We start from the raw sequence: 14,130 nt of genomic DNA, 5'->3' as shown, positions 1-14,130 counted from the left end.
GCCATAAGTTTACCAAGCATGAGCCAAATGTAATTTATGTGGCCCAAATATGGCACACCTCTTCTTTGCCAAAACTGAACCAAAGCAGTGCCATAACTCCACCAAACATGAGACAAATAATACAATTTAATGTGGCCCAAATATGAGCCTTATATGCAATTTTAGTATGGTTGAGTTCTGTTAAAATCTATTGGCCCATATGTGCCACACATTCATCTGACAGTATGTAAAAGTCTTATTAACTTAAAGGTAAATGAAACACTCAACAACAATGTACTCAAAACAATTTACTTCAAAACAAGTGTTTATATAATTACAGCTGTAAGAGTAAACATAAGAATACATTTAAGAATGTATTCAACTCAGAGTAATAAAAATCACAGAAAAAATACAAAAAAATCAGATTAACTTGTACAGAGAACTTAAATTGAGAAATTGAGTTTTGATGTGCCTAATGAGGGTCTTGTAGGGCCTCGTGTTTCTTCATTCGCTCCCTCCTACCCCCCTCTCGGTCTCTGCAATAAAGATGAATTTAAATAATGCTAGCAGCAATACAATATGGAAGTTAGAGCTGGAGGATAATGGGGGAAAAATCATTTAATATAAATTTCCTCCTTTAATATTTTAATTGCAATAATTAACCACCTCTGATTGACCAAAAAATTTTTTCCAGTATATTTTCGAAAGGAATTGCAAATTGTATTTTTCAATATGTTGGCCATAATAATACCATAATTTCTTATGACAAAATATTTAGGTTTTGTTTTTAGAATTCTTTTCACCAACTGGTTAAAATTTACACTGGATGTATTCTGCTTTAAAAAAGACATGCATGACTTTCATGATTCCAAGGGACTGTCTGCAAAGTGCAAATCCCGAAAAGCGAATACTAAAAAACAGTCAATAACCACCGTAATACACTGTACTGTCAAATTCAGCTCACACATCCCTGATGTCCTGATAGTTATACTACAACACTTACTTGGGGGAAATGTGTGAACCAACACTGACCCATTTCTGGCACATCTAACTCTCAGGAACACACCTGTCACAGGTATGGGTTATTCTCCAGCACAACTGCTTATTGGCAGGGTCCTGAGAAGCACTTTGCCCAGCTCAAGCAGAGTGCTCCAACCTGCAGTACCAACTAACACACATTCTACTCTTCAGGACCTCCAAAGAAAACAGCGTGCTTATTACGACAGAGGCACAAGGAAAATTCCGTTGCTGCTGTCAGGTGGGATTGCTCACATGCAAACTGAACGAGGATGGCATCCTGCTGTTGTCATGGCAACGTGTGCTGAACCGCGTTCCTATATTTTGGGTCATTGTCCTTTTGCAAGACCCATGACCTGCGACTGAGACCAAGCTCTCTGACACTGGCCAGCACATTTCTCTCTAGAATCCTTTGATAGTCTTCAGATTGCATTGTACCCTGCACAGATTCAAGACACCCTGTGCCAGATGCAGCAAAGCAGCCCCAGAACATAACAGAGCCTCCTCCATGTTTTGTAGGGACAGTGTTCTTTTCTTGATATGCTTCATATTTCCGTCTGTGAACATAGAGCTGATGAGCCTTGGAAAAGTTCCATTTTTATAGGACCATTCTGCCAGAAGCTTTGTGGCTTGTCAACATGTAGTTTGGCATATTCCAGTCTGGCTTTTTTATGATTTGTTTTCAACAATGGTGTCCTCCTTGGTCGTCTCCCATATAGTCCACTTTGGCTCAAACAACGACGGATGGTGCGATCTGAAACTGATGTTCCTTGAGCATGAAGTTCACCTTGGCTCTCTTTAGAAGTCTTTCTGGGCTCTTTTGTTGCCATTCGGATTATCCGTCTCTTTGAGTTGTCATTAATTTTCCTCCTGTGGCCACGTCCAGGGAGGTTGGCTACAGTCCCATGGATCTTACATTTCTGAATAATATGTGCAACTGTAGTCACAGGAACATCTAGCTGCTTGGAGATGGTCTTATAGCCTTTACCTTTATCACGCTTGTCTATAATTTTCATTCTAATCTCCTGAGACAACTCTTTCCTTCGCTTCCTCTGGTCCATGTTGAGTGTGGTACAGTACAGTACATACCATGTCACCAGACAACACAGTGACTTCCTAGAGCCCTATATATAGGCCCACTGACTGACAAGATTGTAGACACCTGTGATGCTAATTAGTGGACACACCTTGAATTAAAAAATCAGAAAGGTCTTTATTGCCAAGTATGTTTTACGAGGAATTTGTTCTAGTACAGAAGCTCCACAGTGTAAACAGAATGGCAATGATAAGAAATGAACACATATATATAATAGACAGTTGTATGTACAGTACAGTGGAAAAAAATGTGCAAATTGAAATATAAATGTGAAATTTGAAGTATAGATGTGCAAATTGAAATATAAATGTGCAAATTGAAATATAAATGAGTACTGTATGTGTAAACAATGTAAGAATAGGGTTTGTTCTGTGTATGTTAGGTGTTCATCAGATGTGTGTTAAGTGTTCATCAAATGGATTGCCTTAGGGAAGAAACTGTTCCTATGTCTGGTCTTTCTGGTGCTCAGGGCTCTGTAACAACAGTTCAAAGAGGGAGTGTGCTGGATGTGAGGGGTCCAGAGTGATTGTCTTTGCCCTTTTGCTCACTCTGGAAAAGTACAGGTCTTGGAGAGTGGGGACAGTTGTGCCGATGGTTCACTCAGCATTCCGGACTACCCTCTGTAGTCTCCTGAGGTCAGATTTGGTGGCTGAGCTGAACCAGACAGTCACTGATGTGAAGAGGATGGATTCAATGATGGCAGTGTAGAACTGTTTCAGCAGATCCTGTGGCAAGTTGAACTTCCTCAGCTGGCGAATCACATTGCCTTTTTCACAATGGAGTCAATGTGAATGTCCCTCTTCAGGTCCTGGGAGATTGTATTTGTTCCGGTTAAAGACGCCGCTCCACTTTTGGTTCCGTCCGAGGAGGACCTCACTTCACTTCTTCTGCGGGGGGTGTTACAGGACGTCGCTCGGCCCTTCAGCTCGGCTGTGGACGCCACTCGGGCCTTCAGCTCGGCTGTGGACATAGTTCGGCCCTTCAGCTCGGCTATGGACATCGCTTGGCCTTTCCGCTTGGCTGTGGGCATCGCTCGGCCCTTCTGCTCGGCTGTGGACATCGGCCCTTCTGCTCGGGTGTGGACATCGCTCGGCCCTCTCTGGCTGCACTGCCATGAGCCTTGCTCCCCCCACCTGCCTCGCCATGAGCCTTGCTCCCCCCACCTACCTCGCCGTGTGCCTTACTCCCCTCACCGCCCTTGCCGTGTCCCTTTCTCCCCTCACCAGCCTTGCCGTGTGCCTTGCTCCCCCCATCTGCCTTCGCCGTGTTCCTTCCATCCCTATCTACCTCGTCGATTGGACCCCCTCCTGGACCTTGCCGGGATTTGGCACTTCACAAGCTGCGCCTCAAGGGGGGGTACTGTCAGGTCTCAGCCCGGACTTTTGGCCATGTGCCTTTTGTTTACGTTCCCGTCATGTGTCTGCCCCGCCTTAGTCTGCTCCTCCATGTCTCTACACCTGTTCCTAATTGTGTCTCATTATCTTTTGTATTTAAGTGAGCTGCCATCGGCAACGCGGAATCATTAGTTACGGTTAGTCATTGTTAAGTGTCGTCATTTGTATTGTTTTAGTTACCTTCTTTTACAGTGTTGTCTTTATTATTTATTAAACCCCGTTCATTTGAAGCTATCCTGCGTATGGGTCCTTTCCTCCCCTGGTTGTGACAGCAAGTTAATCCACAAATATAAATCAAATAAAAAAGCATTCAAACTGACTTTTACTCTTTGATTCCTTTTACAGATGTCAAAAAAATATGGATCAGTATTCACTGTGTATTTTGGGCCTAAGAAAGTTGTTGTCTTAGCTGGATATCAAACCGTCAAACAAGCACTTGTAAATAATTCAGAGGATTTCGGAAACAGAGATATCAGTCCCATTTTCTTTGACATCAGCAAAGGACATGGTAAGAGAATCATCATGTTGTTTAGCATGTGAGTGTGTATACAGATGTGTGTATTTTATATACCATATTTTTCAGTGGTTTCAATGGACATTCTATTATCAATTTGCTACAAAATTGATTACATCTTTTAGGAGAGAAGCTTGGTTTGTATAAATGTAAACACGGTGTGTTAATTTTGCATTTGTGAATAAGTTTTACTTCAGAAACACACTCAGCCTCTGGTTCTTTTTTGTGCCTGTATTTTTGCCTGTAATGATGTATAAAGCAATAAGAACCATTTAAGCACCCTGCTTAATTGTAGAAAAAGAATTGTTGAAGGTGAAAGATAATCATTCCAGTCTTGGTATACTGTATTTATTTATTTATATATTCTAGTGTATTTATAAGTTATTCCATATTTAAAAATGAGGAATTTATTATCCATTTAGCTCTTTTCAGAATAGTCAACATATTCATTACAGGATTTATATATTATACTTACAGTATTATGCATTAAATATATGATTTTTCAGGATATCTACTATTTAAGAAGCTTCTCTCTCTCTGTCTCACCAATAAACTTCAAGATTTTCTCTTTATTATCTTCTCTTTCAACTTAAGGAATTCTGTTTAGCAATGGTGAAAGCTGGAAAGAAATGAGACGATTTTCTCTCACCACTCTTCGAGACTTTGGGATGGGCAAAAGAGGGAGCGAGGAGAAAATCATAGAAGAAACACACTATTTGAGGGAAATGTTGAAAGATTTACAGGGTAAAATCTTACAGTAATGTGACTTTAATGTCAGTTAAAATGTAGTCACTATTTCACATTTTTAAACAATTAGTACTTTTCAAAATTTTAGACTATATTTCTGCATATTCAATTGCTGCATAAAAGTCAAAATTTATTAAGATATATTAAAAATTGTACTGAATTAACAACCACAAAAACTGAAGTAATATTTAACTATAACTGTTTTAGCCACAGTTTAGAGTTTATGTAAATAAATCCATGATGTGCAGCAAAGACAATGTAGGTTCTCTCATTAGCAATAAGACACAGATTACTGTCAGTGCTTTCATTAATACTATAAATCAATGTCAGCTCTAATTTCTAATTTCAGATACTAATTCAGAAGTACTTCCTTTTAAAGCACTCATTAGAAACAAGCACTTCTAAAAAAGATAACTTTGAAATATTTTATTTCTTTTTAAGACAGCTGTATCACAAACATTACTATGAATAACTTTACATTTAATTTAGGTTGGTGTACTTCAGTAACTTTAACCATTAGATAATTAAATAATTAGATATTTTTTACAAAGGGATTTTTTTTTAATTTAAACTGTTGCTTACTACTTTACAGGGAAACCATTTGATACTTCACAGCCATTAAATTATGCCACCTCAAACGTCATCTCTGCCATTGTCTATGGAAGCAGGTTTCAATACAGTGACCCTCAGTTCAAAGAAATGGTTAAGCGGGTAAACGATAACATCAAGCTTGGTGGCTCACCTTCTATACAGGTAATATTCTCATCAACACAATTCTAAACATTTGAAAAATCAATTTCTAGCACAGATAAAATGTTTAAAAGGGTGAAAGAATGTAGTTCCATCCGTGTAGAGGCTGCAACAAGGCCAAAGAGCTTCAGAGGCTTAGTAATTGCAGGTAGAATCTTCAGCACTGTCCTCAGCAGCTCAGAAACAGAGAACAAGACAGTCATCATCAATTAGATGGTGGAACTATTTTACTGCTGACTGCACCTGGGTCAAACATTCGCACCTTGTACACATGCACATTTGTGACCTGCTGAATGTTTGAAGCATTAATTCTACATTTTACTTGTAGATCTATAATATGTTTCCATGGCTTGGAGGTTGGCTAAAGGAGCGGAAACGTATGATGATAAAGTTTGATCGAAATCTAAAACAAATAAAGGATCTGGTCATGAACTTGGAGGAGACTCTAAATCTTGAGGAAACCAGAGGCTTGGTTGACTCTTTTCTTATACGCAAAAAGAATTCTGAGGTAAATCCTGTGATGTGAAAAAACATTTTGAGCATGAAAAGGTTTTTATATTTACTTAATTTCATTTTGACTTAGAGAGAGAGAGAGAGAGATACTAAATTTGTGTGAGCAAAATAAATGAGTAATGAGTAATATGTAATAAATATAGTTTATAGTTACCCAGATTCAAGGATTTTAATTTAGAATATGGGCTTTCCCCATAACTGGGATAGCATAACATCTTTATTTGTTGTACTTCTCAAACTAGGATTTTTAAAGCTAACTATGCACTTTAAAGAAAAGGATTTCACTGTGCTGTAATGTATATGTGAGAAAAATAAAGACTTCTTTTAACATTAATCACTTATAACATTAATCACTTTTACATTTAATGCTCCATATTCTACAAAAAACATGAGATCACTTTAGCTTGATGCATACTGCAGAATGCATGAACCAGCATTTTTAGACACTATAAAATATATCATATTAAATCATAAATCATTGTGTTCATCTCATGTCACACTAGCTAATGGTTACATATAATGATTCTGTTGGACAGAAAGCTGGAGATAAAGACACCTTCTTTCATGAAGAGAATCTCATTCTAACTGTCTCCAACCTGTTTGCTGCTGGTACTGATACCACTAGCACAACACTACGCTGGTGCCTTCTGCTTATGGCCAAGTATCCTCAGATTCAGGGTAAAATTTCACACACTCAAGTATTGTCCACAGAATAACCGCTGCAGGTAGTCTACTGTTTGAATGTTAGTTTATAAAACAGTATAAAAAAAAGTTTTTCTTATTTCTAGACCATGTCCAGGAAGAGATTGATAGAGTCCTTGAAGGTCGTCAGCCAGTGGTGGAGGACAAAAAGAATTTGCCTTACACAGATGCAGTGATCCATGAAACTCAGAGACTAGCAAGCATATTACCCATGAGTATCCCCCACACCACTTCTTGTGATGTTACATTCCAGGGCTTCTTCATCAAGAAGGTCAGTATGTTAATTTGGTCTTCTTATTGTCAATAAATTATGTAGGATATAATAGTGGTATGTCCTAAGACTAATTCGGTCAGACCAAACTTTAATCTTTAATTACATCCATATAACACTATAGATTATACTATTAGATATTTAACACTATTTAATTATACACATGTGACTAAAGGTATTGACATGTATAGCTCTTGTTCACTGCAGGGTACCTGTGTGCTTCCTCTTCTGACATCTGTGTTGAAAGATGAGACTCAATGGGAGAGCCCACAGACCTTTAACCCGGCACATTTCCTAGATGAGCAAGGCCGATTTGTTAAGAATGATGCCTTCATGCCTTTTTCTGCAGGTAGTTGGTTATGCTTTTGTTCGCTGAATGTTGTGCTCCATATTTCTGTTGATTTCAAAGGTTCTTGTCTGATTTCAGGACGCAGGGTGTGTTTGGGAGAGAGTCTGGCCAGGATGGAACTCTTTCTCTTCTTCACCTCCTTACTGCAGCACTTCCGCTTCACTCCTCCACCAGGGGTGTCTGAAGATCAGCTGGACCTCACTCCAGCTGTGGGCTTTACATTAAACCCCTCTCCCCACAAGTTGTGTGCAGTTAGCCGTGCATTGCATGAGTGAATAAATATTCTTAGGACCCAATAAAGAATATTTTTACATAATTTACATTGTACTCAAATATTATTTGAGTACAATCTTTTCTTTTATTTATGATTTAATATGATATATTTTATAGTGTCTAAAAATGCTGGTTCATGCATTCTGCAGTATGCATCAAGCTAAAGTGATCTCTTATGTTTTTTGTCGAATATGGAGCATTAAAGGTAAAAGTGATTAATGTTATTTAAAAGAAGTCTTTATTTTTCTCACATATACATCACAGAACACAGTGAAATCCTTTCCTTTAAAGTGCATAGTTAGCTTTAAAAATCCTAGTTTGAGAAGAAAAACAATGCAAGCGGCACTGTCTGTGATGCTAAATTGAGGCGCTTCAGCTGATCCTCAGAGATTTGGGGGCAAAGAGCAAACTTGTTTCTTGTTATATCAAAGTGTTAAATACAAAATGTCAATGAAATATTGGGAAAAATAGAATTTTCAAGATACATAAAATGGAACAGACCAAATAGAAAATCAAGGATTAACTTCTAATCCTAAAGCACAGCGTCAGATTAAAGAACAGTGTGAGTGAGAGGAAAGGAATGTGTCAGTGTTTTTAATAGCTTTTATGAAATCTAACTCTTATTTTTCTTCAAAATAAACAGAGATCACAGATTAAGTGGCAATGTTAAGCATGGAATAAGCTAGCATGCTAAGAGAGAGAAGGGAGATTGTTGTTGAGAGGGAATAGTGTGAGTGTTGAACAAAAGAAAGAAAGAAAGAAAGAAAGAAAAAGAATAAATCTCAGGTAAAATACTCAGTGACGCATTAAATGGTAATGTAAACAGGAATTTAACTCAGTTCAGTGTCCGATAAAAAAAAAAAATCAATATCACCGATATCAAGGAACAACAAACAAAACAGGAATGGAGGGGAAAGGGGGAAAAACCTCTACCCTTCAAGATCAAGGCAAAAATTAGGATTGATTTGTTTTCAACAACTTCAAATGACCAAAACAATAAAGATTTTAAAGAGCACCAATACCATTTCCATTAATAGTACAATTGAGTTCTAAAAAGTGCAGTTGTCAAAGTTTGATTCTGCTTTATTATGCTCTGGCTAATATTGGTACAAATTGACCGACAAGACAAGAGTTTCCCAGAGAAACAGACTGTATTTGTATTTAATTTGCTATGCAAATGAGGATTCTAAGAGAAAAAAAGGTGATGTGAGACTACTGATTATTTTGTTTAAATAATACTATTTTGCTGGCATAAGGTTTATGACATTTTATGAATAATAAACTTTCGAAAAGTGTGTCAATAGTACAATCAATCACCACTGTAATCACCAAAAAAATAAGTATGAGCTAGTACTGAGAAAAAAAGCACATAAGATTTAAGGTGGAGCAGCCAACACAATAGGCAATATTTAGGCTGGAAATTCTAAACGGAAGCAATGTTGGAAAATTAATATCAACATTTTTTACTTATAAAATGAATTATAAGATAATTATACGTTCACACTTGACAATATAGGAAAGTCACTCAGATGAAGTTTTTTCTCATGTAATCTCAGGGAGATTTTCCTTGCCTTTGGCTTGCTCAGGATTTTTTGACAGTGTCAGTATACTGTCAGTTAAGGCTTCTGTCCATTGAACAATACTGGACATGTAGAGAGTAACAATGGGTTAATCTAAAAATGTAACCTATGTATATTGTAAAATGAATTGTACCACTTACACTAATATATTATGATAAGATTGTTTTTGCTATTATTCTGAGTTAAGGGAAATCATTATTTTTCATTTGTCACTCTAAACTTTTAATGACCTAATCATTGAATACATTATTGTAAAACTAACTTAAATAAAGTAACCTTATTTTCTTGACCAGAGACTGAACGATGCGCCATATTAAACTTGATTTGTGTCTGCTCCTTTAAGCATATTATATGCTATACTAAAATGTATAGTTTTTGTTATGTTTTGGTATCCAAGTGTGTTTCATTCGACACTATCACAACATTCTCCTAGATCACTTACAAAATTACACAGGTATTCAGGGACAGGCTTTAAGTTGGATTAGATCCTACCTGTCTGATCGATACCTTTTTTTTTTAGAATTAAATGGTGAATCCTCTATATTTATTTCCAGTTAATTACGGGGCCACTCAAGGATCAGTTCTAGGATCTCATGTATCACATGTATGCATGTCGCTAACGCTAGCATATGTCTCTGGTGTATTACAATAACCATTTAAAACATGTTTCTTAAATTTCTTTTGAAACTTTTATTATTATTTGTTTGTAGTAGCATCCTAAACTGTTTAAAAATGTAGTCATTAGCAGATATTCATTAACATTTTACAGTGAAAGTGATTGGCTAATCTACTGTAAATGTTTTCTTATGCTCTGTTTTCACAGGTTCTTTTAAAGATGCAGTGGAAGTGTACGTTTTGTGAATTTATGTGTGACAAACGAGGTTACCTATTAAAACATTATAGTTAATTACCGTCAGGGCTAAGCTAGCTTCAGAAACCATGCCTGTTTTTTGTTCTCAAGATGCACGATGTGAATTATTGAACAGATTCTTTTTCTGATTGTTTTTTGTCGACAATAAAAAAATTAAATGAAATTTCTTATTAAATTAATATATAAAATCTCATTTAAGTGAATCATGAATTTCAGTACAGACTACTAATGTAAACTTGATTTGTCTATCACGTGACTTGAGATTTAACTTGTTTAGTTTTATTCTGTGTAAAAATTAAAATGGATTCGTGCAACTGGTTTCCTCGAACATTTCTAGTAATGTCAACTAATTCGGTTAAGAGTGTATCTCTCATCAAAACCAGATGAAATAGCTAAATTGTCTAAATTAACTAAGTGCAGAAATACTACTTATCGTTCCAAAAACCAGTACACAGAAGCTCTCACACTTCAACTTCCATTTAGATGGATGTACTGTTACTAAAATGCGCTGTATTGAAAATCATATCGTCCATATTACAAAAACAGCCTTCTTCTACCTTAAGAATATTGCCAAGCTAAGAAACATCCTATCTTTAATAAATAGGCTACAGTTAGTCCAAAATTGCAGCTGCCATAGTTCTTATCAGGACAATAATGTATGATCATTTAACCCCAATTCTATCACCTTTACACTTGCTACCTGTTATTTTTAGAATTGATTACAAAACTGCTGCTACTTACGTACAAGGCTCTTAATGGTTTAGCTCCCATGTATCTAACTACTCTTGTTATCTAATCTAACATGTTACTATGGTGGCCAAGAAGTGCAAAACACATTAACAAATCCAAAAACAAATTAACAAATCCGAAAACAAATCAACAAATCCAAAAACACATTAACAAATCCAAAAACACATTAACAAATCCGAAAACACAACGACAATTCAGACAACCTGGAAACGGTAGGTATAGTTTGCGAATGGAAACTCACCGATCATTGTACAAGACACCTGTCATTCAAGATATACAGGTGAATGACAGGTGTCTTGTCCGATGATCGGTAAGTTTCCATTCGCAAAGTATACCTACCTCTTCCGGGTTGTCTGAATCGTTGCACAAAACACATTAACAAATCCGAAAACACATTAACAAATCCGAAAACACAACGACAACCCGGAAGGGGTTGCTATAGTCAACAGTCTGCCACAGGGAAAAGTTGGAATGGAGGGATGGAATAGATTACTGTGGATTAATTTTGTTATTTTCTTATATTTAATCTGATAACTTTACACATTACACATAAGATTCCATACCTGTATATCTTGAGTGACGGGAGTCTCGTCCGATGATTGGTAAGTTTCCATTCGCAAACGATACCTACCGTTTCTGGGTTGTCTGACTTATCGTTGTGTTTTTGGATTTGTTAATGTGTATTCGGATTTGTTAATTTGTTTTCAGATTTCTTAATGTGTTTTCGGATTTCTTAATGTGTTTTCGGATTTCTTAATGTGTTTTCGGATTTCTTAATGTGTTTTCGGATTTCTTAATGTGTTTTCGGATTTGTTGATGTATTTTTTGATTTGTTAATTTGTTTTCGGATTTGTTAATGTGTTTTGCACTTCTCGGCCACCGTATGTTACAATCCTTCATGCTCTCTGAGATCACAAAACTCAAGACTTCTGGTAGTTCCCACAATATCTAAGTCTACTAAAGGCAGTAGAGCATTTTTGTATTTAGCTCACAAACTTTGGAATAGTCTTTCTGCTCAGACACACTTTCACAGTTTAAATGTAGATTAAAAATGTATCTTTTAGTCAAGCATACATAAAATACTTCCTATAATCTCTGATACATCTGACCAAATGCACATGATCATCTAGTGCTTGTTAATATTATGAACAGCAGCTCCGTTAATCCCTGTCCACTGCTTCTCTTTTTCTACCCATCCTGACGCATCCAGAAATTTTACTAGCTAAGATTGTTTTCCGTGCCATGAAGATTTTGGACCTCCACTGAGATGAGGTCGACTTTGTGAGGATCCTGAGGCATCTAGAGATCTACCAGCTCCAGTTGGACTCTGCGATACTAAAGAGGAGATGCCAACTCCATGTTGTCTTTGAGGACAGCAATCTCCTCATCAATACAACATTTGTTGGACTGTATATTTATAATCACACCCTCCAGTGTCACCCATATGAGGATGGGTTCACCTTTGAGTTTGGTTCCTCTCAAGCTTTCTTCCTTTACTATTCAAGGGAGTTTTTCCTTGCCACTGCTGTCTGAGTCACCTCAGACTTGCTCATTTGGGCATAAATACATTCATTCATTTTCTACCGCTTTATACGAACTTCTCGGGTCACGGGGAGCCTGTGCCTATCTCAGCAGTCATCGGGCATCAAGGCAGGATACACCCTGGACGGAGTGCCAACCCATCACAGGGAACACACACTCTCATTCACTCACACACTACGGACAATTTTCCAGAGATGCCAATCAACCTACCACGCATGTCTTTGGACAGGGGGAGGAAACCGGAATACCCGGAGGAAACCCCTGAGGCATGGGGAGAACATGCAAGGCACACACAAGGCGGAGGCGGGAATCGAACCCCCAACCCTGGAGGTGTGAGGAAAACCACTAAGCCACTGTGCCCCCGGGGATAAATACAAACACATTTAAATATACCTAATATTAATCTTGAATTTTGTATTATATTAATCTTTATATTATTTTCATAATAACATTTTGTTCTATGTTTGTTATGTAAAGCTGCTGTGAGACAATGTCAATTGTAAAATGTGCTAAACAAAAAAATACATTTTCTGTGTAATTTGTTGCAATGAAAAAATTGCAAATTGTGGTTGAAACAAATTACACAGAAAATAGCAGCAGTCCAATGAATCCACTAAATACATTTTTTATAATTTACATGTATTTTATTAACAGGTATCACTGTAATGCAGACAAAGGAACACCTGAAAAGTTTTTTGCAAGTGAAATATGATCTGAGTTCTTCTCTGTAAAACAGTGAAAAAATAATGTTAAACAAAGTAAAAAGAATGAGAGCCTACTATTTTGGCGCGAGTCAACTAGAATGAATTTGGGTGAAATCACCTCAGAATGTTAAGATACCCGATAAACAGAGTAATATAAAACCACATTTTATATTGCTAAATTGAAATGAAATTTAACTAGTGGGCTGTCAATAGTTAAATTACAATAATTTATTCTTCCTTCTTCCTAATACATGCTCCCCCCCCTCTCTTTCTCTCCTCTACTGTGAGGCAATAGTTGAGCAATACCAACTTGTGCAACAGAGAGAGGTTTTTATCTGATTCATTATTACTTATTATTTATGACAATCAGTAATAATGCTACTAAATAAATTACTTCTACATGTGTTTATATGTGTTGATAATGGTATAAATATTGTTATGCTACATCAAGTGAGGCTATTTCAAATAAAGCCAACTAAAAACTTGTGGAATACTCGTGTAATCGTAGTTACTCATTCAATGCAAGCTTTCTTTTATGAATATCTGTTACAAATAAATAATTAAATATGTTCAATAAAATAAAATGAGATCTGCAAATAAAAATTATTCACAAAAAAATTAATGAGAGGCACATATACCAAATAAAATGTATGAATAAATAAAATTACATTTTCTTGTGTGTCTGCCTGGCATTTATTCTAACACAGCTCCACCCCTGTTTCTTTACCACACCCAGCCAACCAAAGTCACTACAAATGTTTACAACCCAAGTAGTTTGTTTTTATGTCTGCTACTTTCTACTTTTTATGTAGAACATGTTTGACTCACGTTACCTATTTAGCAATGACTTCGCTGGAAGCCCTTTTCCTGCTACCTACAGCCACTGGCATCTTGTTTGCTTTTGTGTTTCTGCTGATTGTTTATCTCCTTTTTTCTGATGCCAGTTCCCAGGAAGAAAACAAAGAGCCTCCTGGTCCTAAACCACTGCCACTTCTGGGAAACATGCTGCATCTAAACCTTAAGAGACCCTACCTGTCGCTATGGGAAGTGAGTGTCTTGATTGTTGTAGTCCCTTTTT

At 36.8% G+C, this 14,130-nt stretch overlaps 2 protein-coding genes across 5 annotated transcripts in view; one reads left to right on the top strand and one right to left on the bottom strand.

Moving 5' to 3' along the window:
* The window catches only part of LOC113639570 (ubiquitin carboxyl-terminal hydrolase 22), a 61,206-nt gene that overhangs the window by 27,008 nt on the left and 20,068 nt on the right, over positions 1 to 14,130 (bottom strand). The gene's annotated exons all lie outside the window — the stretch shown is intronic.
* Positions 3,804 to 7,652, top strand: LOC125138646 (cytochrome P450 2K1-like). 2 transcript variants are annotated; one of them, XM_047800640.1, is made up of 8 exons: positions 3,804 to 3,994; positions 4,595 to 4,744; positions 5,340 to 5,500; positions 5,826 to 6,005; positions 6,547 to 6,688; positions 6,799 to 6,983; positions 7,191 to 7,332; positions 7,393 to 7,652. In XM_047800640.1, exons 1-8 carry the CDS (start codon positions 3,832 to 3,834, stop codon positions 7,605 to 7,607), a joined length of 1,338 nt encoding a protein of 445 aa, XP_047656596.1. In that variant the 5' UTR covers positions 3,804 to 3,831; the 3' UTR covers positions 7,608 to 7,652. The 2 variants fall into 2 exon arrangements, with proteins under 2 accessions (XP_047656596.1, XP_047656597.1); XM_047800641.1 differs by having other exon boundaries at positions 3,808 to 3,994; positions 7,411 to 7,652.

This window comes from Tachysurus fulvidraco, chromosome 15, assembly GCF_022655615.1.
Source record: "Tachysurus fulvidraco isolate hzauxx_2018 chromosome 15, HZAU_PFXX_2.0, whole genome shotgun sequence".
Lineage (NCBI taxonomy): Eukaryota > Metazoa > Chordata > Actinopteri > Siluriformes > Bagridae > Tachysurus > Tachysurus fulvidraco.
This window is presented reverse-complemented; position numbering and strand designations above follow the sequence as displayed.

Excerpts from the sequence above, each read along its gene's own strand:
- LOC125138646 (XM_047800640.1), top strand. The coding sequence starts at position 3,832 with ATGTCAAAAAAATATGGATCAGTATTCACTGTGTATTTTGGGCCTAAG. Across the intron at positions 3,995-4,594 it reads TGACATCAGCAAAGGACATG|GAATTCTGTTTAGCAATGGT; the intron begins GTAAGAGAATCA and ends TTTCAACTTAAG. Across the intron at positions 6,689-6,798 it reads CAAGTATCCTCAGATTCAGG|ACCATGTCCAGGAAGAGATT; the intron begins GTAAAATTTCAC and ends TCTTATTTCTAG.